The following is a 19,313-nucleotide window of genomic DNA, read 5'->3' on the forward strand; positions in this document are numbered from 1 at the left end:
TCTCTGTCCAGGCGAAAGGTAAAATTTTAAAAAATTACAAAATTGAATAATTTCTGCAACATTATTTGTATTACATCAGAAACAGTTGTCAAGAACTAAAAATTTCGTGGAAGTGAAAATTATGTGAGGGAATGACCACAATCTTCTTGGGGAGAAAATTCTTCCAAGCATATAATATTTTTGGGCTCAAAATGCTTCCAAACATATAATATGTCCACATAAAACAAACATAATAATGTTTCGGCAATATGCAATAATAAAGGGTGATTTGTTAAGAGCTTGATAACTTTTTTTTTTAAAAAAACGCATAAAATTTGCAAAACCTCATCGGTTCTTTATTTGAAACGTTAGATTGGTCCATGACATTTACTTTTTGAAGATAATTTCATTTAAATGTTGACCGCGGCTGCGTCTTAGGTGGTCCATTCGGAAAGTCCAATTTTGGGCAACTTTTTCGAGCATTTCGGCCGGAATAGCCCGAATTTCTTCGGAAATGTTGTCTTCCAAAGCTGGAATAGTTGCTGGCTTATTTCTGTAGACTTTAGACTTGACGTAGCCCCACAAAAAATAGTCTAAAGGCGTCAAATCGCATGATCTTGGTGGCCAACTTACCGGTCCATTTCTTGAGATGAATTGTTCTCCGAAGTTTTCCCTCAAAATGGCCATAGAATCGCGAGCTGTGTGGCATGTAGCGCCATCTTGTTGAAACCACATGTCAACCAAGTTCAGTTCTTCCATTTTTGGCAACAAAAAGTTTGTTAGCATCGAACGATAGCGATCGCCATTCACCGTAACGTTGCGTCCAACAGCATCTTTGAAAAAATACGGTCCAATGATTCCACCAGCGTACAAACCACACCAAACAGTGCATTTTTCGGGATGCATGGGCAGTTCTTGAACGGCTTCTGGTTGCTCTTCACTCCAAATGCGGCAATTTTGCTTATTTACGTAGCCATTCAACCAGAAATGAGCCTCATCGCTGAACAAAATTTGTCGATAAAAAAGCGGATTTTCTGCCAACTTTTCTAGGGCCCATTCACTGAAAATTCGACGTTGTGGCTCGTTAGTAAGTCTATTCATGATGAAATGTCAAAGCATACTGAGCATCTTTCTCTTTGACACCATGTCTGAAATCCCACGTGATCTGTCAAATACTAATGCATGAAAATCCTAACCTCAAAAGAATCACCCTTTATATGTGCTTCCTGCAAAATATATTTGGAACATATGTTAGAGAAGCGATTTTTTTTGAGGGTGTAGAGATAACCACTGTTATAAACATAAACAGAGAGAGAGAGAGAGAGTGAGATAAAGAGGTAGAAGTGTTGCCGAATATTGGCGACAAAAATAGGTCGATCAATGGAAATGTGTAGCAGAAAATAGCTAGAAAATAGGTAAATAAAATTTATTAAATTAAGGCATTCAAATTAACAATTCCAAATTATGGAGTTCAAAACTTTTTCTCCTTAAATGCGTAGAATTTTGTAGGGAATGTAGTTAAGAAAGAACAAGCACTCGGCAATACCTCTTTTTTGCTTTACAAGTTCTATCCAACAAAGAAAAATGTCATGCACCCGAGGTGACCAAATTTCAACGCCTATAGATCAGTCCGTGGACTCACTAGAAACCCATAAACTTTCAAAAGAAGAGGAGCCTTCACAAATTTCGTTTGATATATTCGGAAATTCTAAATTCTCTTTGATTTTCTTTTTCACAATTTTAATATTGTTGATGCACCAGATGATATATAATCAAATTAAGTATTCAATAGTTTATATTTGTTTTTATAATATTTATACTACTTGACTTGCATCAAATAGTTTATAATTTCAGTAAGAACACAACCTTGTTTTGATATGTTCACATAAATCAAACATCATAAAGTTTCGGCAATGTATAAAAATATATGTGCTTTCTGCAAAGTATGTTAGGGACATGTGTTAGAGAAACGATTTTTAATAGTTATATACCTGTTAATATGATTTTTTGAAGGCTAAATTAATTAAAATATTTTTAAATAATTGTTTTTACATACAACTAAAATTGTGACTGCATTTTGTTTTGTGTACATTAGCATTTTATAAGAAAATGTTGCAATATATACATTGTATGCTCTTACATAGAACTAGGAAATGTTCTTACCTAAATCGTCTTTGGCAGTAAATTTATTAACACTGCTGTGGACTCATTGCCATTGTTTGCTTTTCTCTTCCTGGAATTAACGTTTTTATTCATTTATGTGTGTGCGTATGAGTGTGTTCGTTCTGCCGTCATGTAAAACGTTTCTGTTTGTCTTAACCCATTGTACATAAATAAATATTATTGATTTTTTGTTGTTTTATTTTCTGTTGTATATAATTATTGTATGGCTATCTAACTAATTCATAATAATTGTTTTAAGTGTAGTAAACATTTTGTCGAATTGAATTGATTTGAATTCAAATGAAAAACAAACAAATGGACTAATTTGTTTTGTATTCGAGATATGAAATAATTATCAAGATGCTGATGCTGATAAGGCAGCATCAATAAATGCTTCATAAGGAGAGGAGGATCTTTGTTTGTTCTTACAGTTTTTTAATGAAGAAAAATCTTTTTTGTATCACCTTCTGTAGTAATAAGCGTTCATATAAAAATAAAACAAAAATCAACTCAACTATCTTTTATTTTAAAGCAAACCATAAGCCAACTATAACAACTACTATGTGCAAATTGCAATAATGTATTATAAAGATTTTTTGATATTCACAAAAAGAAGAGATCATATCTACCAACCTCTTTGGCCAAATGAAACCTACCCAAAAACCATTTTTTATGTTATAGGCACGCTTCGATGCGATGTTCTAGACATTTCCATCCAACTTTTATATCCCTCACTCTTAACCCCCCAACTCACCATGATGCCACCATACCTTTTCATTGTTGTTTCTTTTTTTTTGTAATGCAATTATTACGAATTTCAGAGATATTCCCTTTTGCACATACCATGGTGTATTGTACAAATCACCAATTTGGGAAATTTTACTTTGATTAATGAATATTTACATATATAATTGTTAAATCGTTAAATTTGAAAACTATAATGTATATTTGATTGTACTATTGGTTAGTTTTAAGTATTACTTATAGCCACCTTTTTAAACTGTTCGGATGGAAGAAAGAACAAGAAGGAGAAAAGGGATTCTACTGCCACCACGATATTTGTATGGTAATGGAGATGAAATGCGACGTTAAATCCTTTACTATATCCCAAAAATCAACTCTTTTTTAGAATTCAAACCCCTCCCACTTGATGACCCATAAATAAAAAATCCTGTTTTTGATTTGAATGCATATTAAATATAAAATAAGAGGTAGAACATGTGACTAGTGTGTCCTTGGAATTATTTTTGTTGTTATTATTTTATGCGGAAATATAAATGAGAATTTGTCATCGTCTACTATGCTATTTGTCTAATTAATTCATGTCACCATGAAATCAATAATTTCCTATATATATTTAGATCTTCATAGGTAGGTAGTGTTATTGTAAAAATTTATAATTAATTTAAATTAAAAATAAAAATAAAAGAGGATTAAACCTCAGTGTTGCCATAATTCTAGAAATGACGTTTTCAAGATTTGATGCGTCTTGAATATGACTATTTCTATACAGCTACTATTGAGATACAGCTGCTTCCAATGTACATCCAAAAATGCTATTATGAGGATGCACTTTATTCCCACTTCACAATAAGCTCTTTTGAGGTGAAATATAAAAATCCATTTTTCTAAGCAGTTTTCGCTATAAATTAAAACTGTTTGAATTGTAGAGGAGCACAGTTGGGAACAATAAAATAATAAAAATTCCAAATAAAAATTCTCAGCTGATGTGGAATTTGCCATATATTAAATTTTTATTTTTAAATTTTATATCTTTGTTTATTCATCCGGGGGATTCATATCAAACAAGGGTATTCCTAATCATTACGGGACAATTCAGTGACAAGACTTACGACTCTTATATTTTTATCGTATGCCCTGAAAACTACCATTTGATAGCTGAGTCTAGTTATATAATTAAGTATCTTGCTATTCTATTTATACTTAAATCATGGGCACACTAATTCATCCCTAATATAGTATAAATTTATTAGAGGCACAAACAAACAAAAATATTTTACGATTTTAGCTTATCTGGCTGACAACACTGTAAATTGTACAGAAAGTAAAATTTGGAAGTTTGTTCAACGACACTACTTTTTAAGCACATCTATACAAACGAGTATTATGCAATCTAGGATCAAATAATTTTTCATATTGTACAAATGTATCACACTCGAAGAAAAAATACTGTCCTTCAGAACGAAATTTTAGATAAACGATTTGCAATCTAGAATAGTTTATAAGCCTTACAACACTATTCTAAATGCCAGCTAAATTAAATTAAAAAGAAGCGAATCATAAGTTTCTTGGTCTTATGGTTGGGAGCCACCGTGGTGCAATGGTTAGCATGCCCGCCTTGTATACACAAGGTCGTGGGTTCGATTCCTGCTTCGACCGAACACCAAAAAGTTTTTCAGCGGTGGATTATCCCACCTCAGTAGGTTAGGTTAGGTTAAAGTGGCAGCCCGATTAAGATTCAGGCTCACTTAGACTATTCAGTCCACCTCAGTAATGCTGATGACATTTCTGAGGGTTTCAAAACTTCTCTAAGTGGTTTCACTGCAATGTGGAACGCCGTTCGGACTCGGCTATAAAAAGGAGGTCCCTTGTCAGTGATAAGAGAGAAGTTCACCAATGTGGTATTACACTGAATAGTCTAAGTGAGCCTGATACATCGGGCTGCCACCTAACCTTGGTCTTATGGTTAAGGTGAAAATGTGTAGTCCTTAAATACTATTTCAAACTCCTGCTAAACTAATTTAAAACTGCAGTTAAGGCTATAAGATGACTGATGGACCGACATTAATCCTATTCCAGATTTTATGCGAAATTTGGGATTTGCGGTTATCGGAATATCTCAAGAGATATATACATAAATATATTGAGTATGAAAATTTAGACAAACGGACAAAAAATAAAATGTAATAGCGGTATGTAAGGTATACTAAACTCCTAATTTTGACCATGTCGGATTAAAAATGCTCTTGTTTGGTTAATTTGGTGCATTTAATTGTCTACCATTTAATAGTTGTTTCTAAAATGCGAATAAAAATCTTCGGATTTAGATAAAGCTTCCAATCTGTCTTATAATTGCAAGTAGCAGTCTAATAAACGGAACATTATCATGAGAAAATCCAATACTGTAGTCATTATTTCGAATACATTTTTATTTTTCTATGCCATCAAATAAACACTAACTTTGGGAGGTTAAAAAATAAAATAGTTCATTACAAGTAGAAACAGGTGCTATTTCTATGATGTGCTTGTCATAGAAACAAGTAGCGATTTTCTTATTTTTATGCATATTGCGTCAAAATCATTGACTTTGAGGTTTTGAAAATTACCGACAATATTATTTTGGCAGACAGTGATTACTTTACTCTTATCAGCATAGTTGTTAAATTTTTGTCTGTGATTGAATATATTCAACTTTATGCTTAATATCGTTTTAAAATACGAAAATATTTGTTTCCTTTCTCCGTAGAAAACCTAATTTGTGTTTTGTCTTTAAAAAACTCGCTTTACGCTCAAATAAAATTCTTCCAGAGAATATTAAGAAAACAAGAGAACGAAACTGTCAAGCGAAACTGCGACATGTGGCAGTCATGAGGAAATTTATCTAATGTCATGCAGTTTTTGTCGACGCTTCTCTCAAATATCATACTGTTTGCGTCGGCGTCACCCAGTTCAGTTCTCTGCTGGCCTTATGAAACATAAGAAAAATAGGATTTAGAACCTACTTTGTAGTAACAAATGTTCTTTTATATAAATCTTTTCATTCTATTGAATTTTTTGGCAGACAATTTGAAATTATAACTGCCGATGCCTTAATAAAGAAATTATCAAAACAGCGCTTCGACCGCAACGTCGGTTGTACAAAAGCTGCAGGCATTGTGCGACATCTATACGGTTAACATTTGTTGTTTTTGCAGAAGATAAATTTTCCTCTATTTTTCCGTCCTCTTGTTTTCCTACTACTCTCTGATTCTTCGAACACCATCGTTGCCATATGTACATACAGTATGTCAAGAAAGTCTTTTGACATAGCCAAATATTTCAAATTCCAGAAATAATAGAATAACATAAATAATAAATAATAAAATAAAATATAATAATAAATAAATAATTGAATAAAAAGTTTTTTTTTTTTTTTTTTTTTTTAAATTTCATTATATTTAATTTTGGAACAAAACATAATTTTTATCCTATTGTCAAAACACTTTCTTGACATACTGTATGAGTGTATTGCGAACACTTCTCCAACGAAAGTCACATTAAGGAGACCAAAGAAAGTCACTCTACCATTGCGTTTGACATAGCCACATAGATAACTTCTTATTTTATAGATTGCATTCAAATCCATACATTTTTTTCTTACAACTAAGATTCCCTTTTTGCAAAAAGAACGCTTTTGCAAACCAACTTTTTTGAATTATTCAAACCGATCCCCCAATAATCCACCAAAATCCATCCCTCCTTAACCTTTGAGAGAAACTGCAAAAAAAAATTTAAAAAAAATAAATAAATACCTCAACTCAATTCCACAAAATCTTTGTCAGTGATATGAAAAAAAATATGAAATTAACAATCACTACAAGTACAACCTAATCATCACCATAAAACAGCAACAACAAGAACAATATCCTATTTTTCCTTTTCTCTTTCTCTCTCTTTATCCCTTTTTATAGCGTCGAATTGCAGATGGCAAATCTCCAAGAGGCAAATAATGCTGCTGCCATAACAAATGGCACAACAGCGACAGCAACGGCAAATGGAGGACAGACAAATACTAACAGCCAAACTAATAATAGTAATGGCAACAGCACTACCACCACCTCACCAACCCCAACCCAAACCAACAACAGCAACACAACATCCAACACAAACAGTTCAGCAGCATTAGTAGCTACTTTAAGTAACAATACAAACATTAGTAACACAAATACAACCACAACAACAACATCCAATGACACAACAACAACAAGTGTTTTAAATACAGCCAATCCCTTAGCAGCTGCTGCCACATCCTTGGCCACGGCCATACCTTTGGCCCAGTTGCTTGCAAAACCTGGAGCCCTCAATGCTCTCACCAGTCTTACCGCTTTAGGTAGTCTGTCCGATTTATTAGGTGGTTTAGCCACCTTAAGTGGCCCACCGGTCCAAACAACGGGTGTCAATCGCTCCAAAAGTTTTGCATCATCCCGCTTCCGCCAGCATAATGCCGATGGCAGCGCTGAGCCAGAGAAAGCTCGAAATAAATTCAATCCCTATTGAAATGATTAAAATCGCCCATACCTATACACTGAGCGATGAAGAGTATTAAAATTAATGATAATTTTTTTTTGAAAAAATGGGTTTCTTTTACGTTTATATATCAAATCCAAAATACATCCCCAATATTTCTGGGAAGCTCTAAATTTTTTCAAACCATCAAATTAATTATCATCGATCAGAAAGAGGTTATAAGAACCATTTTGACTGTTTGGCAGATGATGATGCTCCGGCAGCTGATCAATGATTATCATTGGAATGTAGTTTATGTAAAGTGATTATGTAGTTTTTTATTTCAGCAAAAAAAAAAATTGTTCTTGCCATTGGCATTCAAAATTTATTCGCAAAAAAGAAAACAAAAATTAGTAGACAATGACATATTTCATTTGACATTTACACATAAAGAAACCACTATCACACTCTCTATTAAAATCTCTCTCCGCGAACAATACAATTATACATATACATGCACACTCTCTCTCTCTCTCTCACTGTGTCTCTATTTTCATCCCACATACCAAGCCAACAATATTCAAGTAAGAATAAGGTTTCACATAATAAAGGGCAATAATAATATTAAATCTGAATCAAATTCAGATTGATTTTCTTCTTCTTTGGAGCAAACAGCAAAAACAGTAGTATACGAGAAAAGCCAATATTATTTGCAATAAAATCATAATACAAAATGACATTCATTGACATATTAATACAAATGTAAACAATTAATTTTTATTCATTTTATTTTTATTTGTAATTTTTTTTTTTTCGAAATTCCATTCCACTACTATATCAAGGGACACAATATTAATTCTTATGCACTTTGAGGTGTCTCTTATCTACTCTGAAATCTGTTCTTGCTTGAAATTTATTGTATTCGATCATGCTCACTCTTTCCCTATTGACTTTCTAAATCCCTTTTTTCTCTATACTAACTTTAAGTTTAAAGTACACCAAATGTTTTTTAGTGAATTAGTATAACAAGATGACAAGAATAGAATATCTATAGATGAATGAATAGTTTGGAAATATAATCGAAGTGTGAGAGTAGCAATACACAATGTATATTGTTACTTGAAACAACAAAACAAAAACAATATCGTATTTTACAAAGATCTAATATCTTATAATGGGGATATTATCTTTTACTAAACTATTCATTTAGAATAAGCTTTAAACTCTTATACGTTTACGTAATAATAATAGCAAGTAAAATAAAACTGACGAAAATTGTATTTTTTCTTTAACGGCAATTGAACAAGAAATATGGTAATATTTTGAAGTAATGTATATGTATATATATACAGTGAGTAGCACAAGTTATGTGTTTTGAGAAATTACCAAAGGGTGCCATGACTTTTGTTTCTCACTATATTTATATGTAACTATAGATATAAATATACATACAAGTACAATTCATACACCACAAATTATAAGAAAATTTTTAAAATATATATTTTTTTATCAAAGAGTTTAGCATTATATATGCAATGGCCTATTATAATGATTATCGCATGTTTTACCAGAAATTATTAATGTATGCTAACCATATCCTTGTGTTGATTTTTCACCAAACAGCTGTGGTCAACTATTTGTAGTATACACCACTCCACAGTAGTTTGTTTTCATGTATGGAATTTCTAAGCAAATGGTATTTTCTTTTTTATTTATTTATTTTTTTTAATTAAAAAAATATGTTATTTAACCAGTGTTCCTTATAAATTAGCTTAAAATGTTTCGATTATATATAGGTATTGCATTAAGGGTAAATACACCATTGGTAATACTCATTCCCATAAATATTTGTATTTCAAAACCTACACAGAAAGAAATACAAACAAATTTAGGGAATTTTTCAATTAATACTAATATTAATGTTGACAGAAAAATATTCAAATACAAATTAATGCAATTAAATGTCTTCTCATAGCAAAGATCAATCACACAAAGTAACTGAATGAATTTATGTTTGTTACTTCAATAAATGTGCTTCCTTATTGAAGAAATTTTAATTAAAATTTTATTGACTCAATTGATTATTAACATATTTGTTTTTGTCTGTAAGAAACACTTTTTTCAAAAAGTATTAAATCGAATGTTTCTAAATTAAAAGTCTACAGTCATTTATTTATTTATTTTTTTGTTCTTATGATCAACTGTACAACTGATCTTATATTTGGGGAAATGCTACACGATGTCCTATTAACGGTTCGTATATTTTACGATGTTGCTTAAGCTTTCGATCTTCATTTTAGTAGGCAATGATAAGAGGTGTTTTTCTATTACAGACAAGCAATTTATCGAAAACTATATACTGCCATATGCAAAAACAAAAAATTTTTCTTTAAACCTAGTCGTACCATTAGAATTCACGTACTCTTCAATGTACTCTATTGTTTTGAATGTGTGCAAAAATCGGTAACAATTATTCAAAAATTCATAGATTCTTCTTTCAACAATTAATATTTAGATGTATTAGAATTCCTAATGCAATATATTTTTTATTATTTTGTCTAAATCGAAGTTTAGATTATATATAAAAACTGTAAGACTAAACTCTTGACTATGCGGATTGAATAATTGTCTGTCAAAAATTAGAAAAAGAGTATCTAAGGCGATAAATAGACTAACAGCAAAAGTATGACAAAAAAAAAAATAGTGCCGATGGAGATCGTATTAAAAACAAAAACAGAGATAAAATACATAATGGAATAGTTTTGAGCCACTTTGTTCCATTTATGAAAAATGTTTTTTTTTTTTGTTTTTATTTTACATCAGTAAACATTCCCTGAACTTGAGATATTTTATTTACACACGGAAAAATTATTGTTTAACTTTGGCCGTAATTGTTAGGGTCTCACTTAATTTTTAATTGAACTGTTCCAGTCTTTGAAATGATAATACCAATCACCCATGCCAATTAAAAAAAAAAAGTAAAAAAGTAATGAAAAACAATTTAAGTGATTCAATTAATTTCATTTTTCGAATTTTTGTTAAGAAATTAGTTGTATTAATTTTTTTAATTGAATATTTTTTGATAATAAATAAAAATTGCATTTAAGAAAAAAATTTGCAATATTTTTTCTGTGCAGCTACATATTGTCATTACTCGTAAACGGATTCAAATTGCCATATGGTAATATTTTAACAAATACCATAAAGGAAAAAGCAGTTCATTTAAAGAAATGAAAATACAATAATGAAAGTACAATAAAATTAAAGAAAATAAGCTTAAATTAATTTTAATTAAACTAAACTAAATAATAATTCATGAGAATGGACATTTTAAATCTAAACAAATTAAATTAAAAAGTAATTAATATACGTTCAATATACGTAGCTGCATGTTTTAAATAAATTATTAAATTACGCGATTTTAATAAATTCAACAGGATTTTGTGAAGAAAAAAATTAATAATATAATAATTTGATTTAAGCAGTAATTAGATGTCCCCTCGGTATGGGAATAGTAATTAAATTCCCTTCTAAGAAAAAAGTATTTTGTTGTATTGTATTGATTAAGCAAGATTTAATATAAATTAAACAATAATGTTCCTTCACTGAGCCTCACTGGGACCTCTAATTAATTGTTAAATTAAATTACTATATATTTTTAGCGAACTTTTTATTTTCATTGTAAGTGAAGAATCAAGCTTTCTTTTATTTTCAACTAAACTTGGCGAAACTTTCGTTCACCTCGAGACGAAGGAATTGCCAAAATCATACATTGATATCGGGAGAACAATATTTGTTCGATTTAAAATTGTTTCAGTTTTCCAAATTCGGAGATTTTTCTGTAAAAATTTTTTAATGGCTTAATTAATTTATTTTTTAACTTAATTAAATTCGAATCAAATCAACCCAATCTTGTTCAATAAAATTTTGTGTTATTTTACTATTACTTAATTTAAGTTAATTTAACTTTACTTTTTAACCCCCATTTTCATGAATCTCCGTTAGTGCTACGTTAGCTAACGAACTTTTAAACCGTACTATGTACATATCTGTTATCTTGCCTATATATTCCATATGCCAGTTAGGAACTTAACTGCTAAAAATTTTTCAATTAAAGTTAACCGGAGACAAGATATTTCGATTTTACTTTCTGTTAACTGGGAGTTAAAGTCTAACGGATATACATGAAAATGGCCGTAAATGGAATAAATACGTCAGCAACATTAGGCCGTTTACTATATTATAGCAAATAAATGAAATTATATATTTTTAATGCAAAATCCCATTAAAATTGTGCAACGAAACATTCTCATTAAGACAATGAAAAGCGAATAGTACACAGAAAAAAAATTCCACGAAAATGTTTCCGATTAAAGTCTTAATAGAGATTTAAAAAATATATTCAATTAAAACTTTATTTGATTCAGCAAATTTTTTAATTGAAACAAAAATTAATAGTATCAATTAATTTTTTAATTGGATCAATTTTTTAATTGACTTCCAGTAGCGAGATCTGCTCTGGATTGAACACCAGGGCAATGATGTTATGGATAACTGAAACAACTGTTGCCTCGAGTACTTAAAGAAAACAGGCCTTTTGTTACTTTTTTTTTCAAATTTTTACAGAGAAAACTCTCTTTTAAACTTGTTTTAGTGCCGCTCATATTGGACAGCTATATCTAAAATTCAAACAATGAAACAACGAATTTCATTTCAAAAACATTTCCCGAATATATTATACATTTTTCTATTCACCCTATATCCTTATCATCCCCGCTTGTATGTATTGTACTTGTGATTGTATTGTATCAATGAATATCTTCCATAGCCAATTAAAAAATTTATATCGCTTTAATATTACCATGTTTCAGTTAACAAAAAAACTGATTTGGACCATTAATAATATCTAGATTTTTTTACATACATAATAAATATACACATATACAAATACATATATATATATATATTTGTCTTTTTACGGAATTGATAAAGTTTACAGTTTTGTTAGATGGTATTTCCACATAACAAATAAATACAGCAAAAAAAAACATAAAAAATAACAAAACAGAAGCAATCATGTGTGTTTAGATCAAATATTGTGTATTAAATAAAATAATATTGCCAAAAATTAAAACAAACAAAAACGAACATATAACTAAACAAAAGAAAAATTCTTTAGGCTGACTAGATATTTGTAAAAAACAAAACAAAAAAACATTGACAATGGTTTATATTTCAAAAGCCATTATACCTAACCACATACATACATACATATGCATATGCATATGCATATACATATAAAAAAAAGTAATCTTATTCTCTGTCATGTCATGATACATGATGCCATAATACACCACATCTTATGCACCTTGCATATTAATACATAAACATATTTCAAAACTATTTAACATATATTACATCTATCAGCATACATAATTCATATATAAGGAACTAAAAATCGTTAATTCATAAAAATCTCTAATATAAGCAATAGTGAAATAGATACAATTAAAATTTATAAACCATTCTACCCACTCCCCATTACATGCTTACCATCATATTCTCCATTCTTTGTAGAGCAAACTAAAGAAACAAAAATCTAGTGCACTTTTAAACCTATTGCAAATAGGCCTACTTGGCATTGGCATAATATGCATACATTAAAAACAAAAATTAAACATACATGCACTCTTACAGTTATATTATTAAAAAAAAAATATATTAATAATAGTACGACGTTTATTGTAGTCTAGATGTAAGAAATTATTTAAACAATATATATTGATGATGAATGCAAAGCAAACTTCTTAAAATAAAGATAAAAAAATTCCAGTTATTTAAACTAAAAACAAACGATTGAATAAGGACCAATTCGCTCATAATTATTAAGAAGAGAAAAAAACAGAAAATAATTTTTACTAATAGTAATAATAATATTAGATTAAACAATACTACATTTGTGTAGTTATTATATAAGAAGACCTTTCAACAGTTTAAAAGAGTAATAATTTTGAAATATTTAGTTCTCATTCTGTCAACAATGGTAAAAAAGAAACGATACACGCAGAGAAGAAACATGATTGTCACAATCATATTCGAATAGCAAAATAACAAAATAACATTTTCACCTGCAACCACGTTGGCTCAGTGAACATGGTTCTAAGAAAAATAAAATTGTTCTCATCTAAAATGTTATTATATTGATAAAAAGAATTTTGTTCGAATCAAAAGACAATGGTCACGATTTAAAATGTTATGGTATTCGTTAAAAATGTTTTTCTTCCAGTTAAAAGAACATGGTCACAAACTAAAATGTTTTGATCTTTATGAAAAAACTTTTTTCGTCGTCGAAAAAAGGAAGCCACTTGAGAAAAGAAAACACAAAATTAACTTTATTTATTTTTTTATTTATTTATAAAATAATTCATTGTATTTATAATGCCTAGCAAGCAAATATCACATATTTTTACACACTATATTTTGGTTCAATTTCAACAATAAGTAATCATTCCATATTTACTTCGTGCCCATCAAATGCACAAACGCAGAAATCATGTAACTGCAAATCAAAGATACCATATAGCAAAATGCAGAACAAAAAAGGTATATTTTTTCAATTACACTTCTCTTTTTATTTGTTCACATAAAACCACGTGCCATTTCTGAATAAATGAATTAATACAAAACACAGTAATTCCGTATTCAGCGTCCATTCCAAGCAACAATCAACACATGACTGACACGCAAAATGAAAACCGTTTGTACCTACTCAATGTTTTTTATAAAATTCTTTTCGCTGGAAAAAATTTAAAAAAGCAAATGGTCACGAAAAATATGGACATGGTCTTTATGGCCATGTAATGGTTCTAGACACATCTATACCCAACCTAAAAAATTGAATGGTCAGGTACATGATTTTCCCAAAAAAAAATGTACATGGTCTTTATGGCCATGTAATGGTTCTAGACATATCTATACCCAACCTATAAAAATACTTTTATCCCTGCAAAAAAGTCGAAAAATTGAATGGTCAGGTACATGATTTTCCCGACCATGTAATGGTCTCAAATTCTATCATTTAAATAATAGAACATGTTTGCGACATTTGAGAACCATTTAAATACTTATTGCCAGCATACATTTTGCTCTGCTCGAAAACTATTTTTACAAAGACAAAATACATGGTTTTCGCGACAATTACATGCTCTAGATAAGCATTAAATGGATGCGGCAACCATGTCCAAAAATGTTTTTTTTTGCGTGTACGAACCAAATGTGTAAAACTTGTAAGCAAAATTTGGAAGAAATTATTAGGATAATTTTCTTACTCATGTCCGTCTATCGACCGTGTTTATTTGCAAGATAGCGGCCGAAGAAAATCACTTTGAAAGTAATACGGGATGCAATTTTTTAACCAACTTGTATCCTATTCGATGATGGTCCTTATGGCCACCACCTGCGGGTGGGACCACCTTTGGTGTTAAGCGTATTTCAAATTGCTTAGAATCTTGTCGATGTCAGAAAATATCAAATAATACCATACCTACACTTTTCTGAGGAACGAAATTTCGACAAAGTTTTCTTTCTTTAAAAACAAATAGAATATATTAGAGACATTTGCTGCAACGCCTATCATAAATTCGGGTTTATTTGCTTTTAAAGAAAATATTTTAAAACAATGTGGAATTTCGTTCAGTCGGTTATTCTACAGTGGTCTCTTTTAAAAAAGACTTCGCACACTTAACTGGATATTGTATCCTGTTTGCTACACCGAAAGAATTCTCTTCGTAAAATGAACGTAAAAATTCATTAAAAGTACGAAGTTTGTCATTGTTTTATAACCAAAGAAACTTTTCATTAAAAGTACGAAATATTTCGTACTTTTTACGAAGAAAAGTTCTTCCAAATTTTTCGTAGTTTGTAAAAAAAATTTTACTTTTTATGGAAATGTTTCGTACTTTTTATGAAAACCCATCGTCCTTTTTTGAAAAATCGAACTTTTACAAAAAAAAATTACAGTCCAAAGTGCTTTTGGTTGTAGTAACAAGTTTGAAAAATGTCATCACTACTTTACATCTTTTGTTTTTGAATACATTTTAGTTTTATTGCTTCACTTTTATTCATAGCATGCTATCACCCAAATGAGAAGTAGCATAGACATGCACAAAAAAAAGAATCAAGGAATACACTCAAGCACATTCTCAAAGACAATTTTATATCGGGATCGGAAATTTTACAACTTCAATTAAACTTATTCGTTATTTTTAAGAAAATGTTTCGTACTTTTTATGAAGAAATTTTAACGCGGAAAGTTTCGAAATATATTCATAAATTCGTAAAAACTTCACAAAAATCATGAAATTTGAAGAAAGTTTCGTTAAAAGTACGAAATTTTTACGAAGAAATATTGATGTAGAATATTTCGTAGACGTTTAGTATATTCGTAAAAGTTACGAAAATGAATGAAAATTTCGTTGTTTTAATTAAGAATTCACGAAGAATAGTTAATGAAGAGTTCTTCGTACAATTAACGAAGAGAATTCTTTCGGTGTCATATGGACTTGGGAATGAATTTTATCGATGTGGGGTTTCGATGTTTATTGTTTATTGGCGATTAATCCGGTCTGGCGTACGGAACATTGTGCGCTCACCATTTAGATACTTTTTAGAATTCAAACTTTTTCAAACTTCATGATCAAAAATTGAATGAAGAAAATTCTGTATACAAAAAATTGACAAGAAAAAATAATAATTTTTTTATATGAAACATATGTAATTTAAATTGTAGTTTTTAACTTTACAGTGCATATTCGTCGCCACAACCTAAAAATTAACTACTCTGTAGTCAAAATTATATTATTTATTGTAGGCAGTATTGGGGATTTTTTCATGGTTGGGGACGAAGTTTTGGAGTTGGGGATTTGCCGGGGTATTTCCATTAATTTGAGGATTTTTGTACATTATATCCCATAAATATAGAAATAATGAAGATGATTTACCTTCTTTAGTGATTCGAAAAACTTGTCAATAATTGTTGCAGATTTTTGAGGATGTAAACGTTCTAATTTGCTCGAAAAACCAGGAAAATACTTGCAACACTGACTATTCGATCTTTTGTGAATACTTTCATAATTTTGACTATTTCTTCAGTTTATAACTTGTTCCAAGAAGAACGAATTTTCGAAATAATAACATACTCTATCTTCGACTTTGCCATAAATTATTCAGGAAACGTTTTCATCATTTCGATATATTAAAATTAAGCAGAATTTTTCAATTAAAATTTTAAGTGAATTTGTATTGACGTATTTAATAAAGTTGATTGATTTTTTTCTTCGATCTTTCTAGTATAAATAATAAAGAAATGTTTCTCCAATCTCACACAAGTTAATTGTATCAATTAATTATTTAACGGGGTCGTTCAACTAATTTTCCTGTCCCAAGAAATTTCATTAAAAAATCTGAATTTTTTATGGTATTTTCCCCACAACAATAAAATTGTCTTTGCTCCAAAAATGAACCTAGGTATAAATTTTAATGACCGTACAAATTAATTCAATGTTAACTACAGCAGACGAAATTGTTCTAAAATTTCTTTCGAGAGGAAAGGATTTTTTCTTAGATTTTATTTTTATTAGTGAACCCTAAGTTTAAATTTATTTATTGAAATTATTGGCGTAAAATACTTTTAATTACAAATTAATCGAAGGAAGGTTGAAGCAATATGAATTAAAAAACAAATTGGATCAATTATGATTGTGTAGCAAAACAATAAAATTTCTGCCTGTATTTATCTTTCGAAATGTATACAATTTTAATGTGCCATATTGGATATTTCAAATAAAACAAAATAATTATTTTTCTCTAAATTCTCTGTTGAAAAACCATGTGTTTACCTTTCTAAACTGTTGATAGGAATTATTTTATTATATAATATTATTATAATTAATCTGTATTGCAAAAATAAAACAAAAACCAAAAATTGGTTTTGTTTTAATAAAATAAATGGCATCTAAACATGTTTTTGACAACAACAAAAAAGCAACATGACTCAAAGTCTTTCAAAGCTTTCTAACTAAGTTTATACATATATACAAACATATTTATTATTCGATTATATTTTTCTTGTTATATTTTATTTGTAATTATGAAAATCTCATTTATTTGTTGGAAACATGGAAGAAAACACAATCGCATTGGCAAAAGTTTATACAAAAATTTATGAATATGCGTCTTTCAATTTATAAAGATTTAAAATGTTTTATTATTTAGTTTTCTTTTCATTTTGCTTAATTGTTTTAGTTTTGTTCAATGAAGAATTCAAAATATTTTCATTATTTTCTAAAAGCAAAATATTAAATTATATTATTGACATAAGAAAAGAATGTAACTTTAAATGTGCTTAGATATAATTTAATTTATACATTTACAATACCCATATATAGACAAAAAAAAACAAACAGGATGAATTAAAAAAATTAAGCTCTAAAGCCTTAGAAATTTTTATTAAGATCATATGACAAAAACAAAAAAATAAACAAAACAACATTTATCCACTATAACCACATTAAATACATAACATATACTACATACATGCATACATAAATACACAAAAAAAATATTATTAAATATGTATTTTAGAATGTCATTTAAATATAAATAAACGAAAAAAAAAACAAAAACAATTAACTGTGTGTTTTTTGCTGTTACTTTCTTATTTTTGTACATGCTTATTGTTAATTATTTTAATTTTTTATGTATAGCCATAGAGAAAGAAAAAAATAACAATGTAATCCTTATATTCCCTAACTTGTCCTCGAATCGAAAAGGAATTTTTTCCCATCCCAATGGTGGCTCTATTCTACATCAGGGTAAAATCTCTTCTTATACTAAAACCTGAAGTATTTGAATTTTATAATTCCCAAATACTCAGCAAAAACTGGGTAAGTAGTTGAGGGGGAAATCGGCTTACCAAGATCATTTGTGACCTACCACCCAACAATACTGTATGCTTGGGAATAGTGACTTATCACCGAACGGTTTCGATTACAATCCCAGCCAAAAATTTTTTGGAAGCAGGGCTTCGCGACACCTCTGGGTCGAATCGAAATAATTTTAGATGTAAAAATAGACTAGTTTGGAATTTAAAAAAAGTGTAGAAATGAGAAATTCGAAATTAGTATTCAAAGCTATGATACCATGCAGGATTTAGACAAAAGAAAAGAGATTTTCCCATTTTCATTATGTAAAGAGATAAACAAATAATAAAACTTTATAAAAAGCTATCACAATAATAAAAAGTTCTGCGATACGGAATTCGAACCAATCATCTTCGCTCTTGTTTTCCATTAAAACTTAAATCATGGATGCCTGATTACAAATTCGTAAACATTTCATTTTGTGATAATTAACGCTACCTGTTCTTTTCACCGCGATTGTTAACACCATATGGGTGTTGATTCTCTTTCCTGAACGGATTCTTTTGAAACGTGAACGGCGTTCATGATTATATCTATGGTTGTAATTGCTTACCAATTTTAAATTAAATTACCTGCAAGATAATTTGGTATTGAGTTTTAAAGGCTCATTTACACTATTTGGTCCAAAATCACTTTTATCGATGAGTGCAGTGTTAGCGCTGAGCCACTGTGATGCTTTTTACACTTCTGTGCCACTGTGAACAATTTCCCCTTTTGTGTCATAATGTTCTCAGTGTTCCGCCTAAAAATAGGCTAAGGAAATTTTCTATTGGAGATAAGCCGAATTAATAATTAATTGCAAGGAATGGACATAAATAGAGAGTTAGGTTAGTGAGGATCTCAATTAAAAAGTATGCAACTTTACAAAGGCATAAAATTAATTAATATTCCACAATTCTATATATAAAACTGTGAAGCCTTTTAGTGCAAATTAGCATGATAAAAAGCAGATAGTATCTGCAAAAA

The 19,313-nt window shown here is 29.5% G+C and overlaps 1 protein-coding gene across 5 annotated transcripts in view; it reads left to right on the top strand.

Moving 5' to 3' along the window:
- The window catches only part of mub (poly(rC)-binding protein mub), a 313,447-nt gene that overhangs the window by 283,868 nt on the left and 10,266 nt on the right, over window positions 1–19,313 (top strand). For 3 of the 5 annotated variants that reach the window (XM_075305125.1, XM_075305127.1, XM_075305126.1), the window contains one exon: window positions 6,834–14,249. The exons of the other annotated variants lie outside the window; for them this stretch is intronic. In XM_075305125.1, the coding sequence (XP_075161240.1) occupies window positions 6,834–7,419 (586 nt within the window). In that variant the 3' untranslated portion in view covers window positions 7,420–14,249. Of the gene's footprint in view, window positions 1–6,833; window positions 14,250–19,313 lie in introns of those variants that run through there. 5 annotated transcript variants of the gene reach the window in all.

Source organism: Haematobia irritans, chromosome 4 (assembly GCF_050003625.1).
Source record: "Haematobia irritans isolate KBUSLIRL chromosome 4, ASM5000362v1, whole genome shotgun sequence".
NCBI lineage: Eukaryota > Metazoa > Arthropoda > Insecta > Diptera > Muscidae > Haematobia > Haematobia irritans.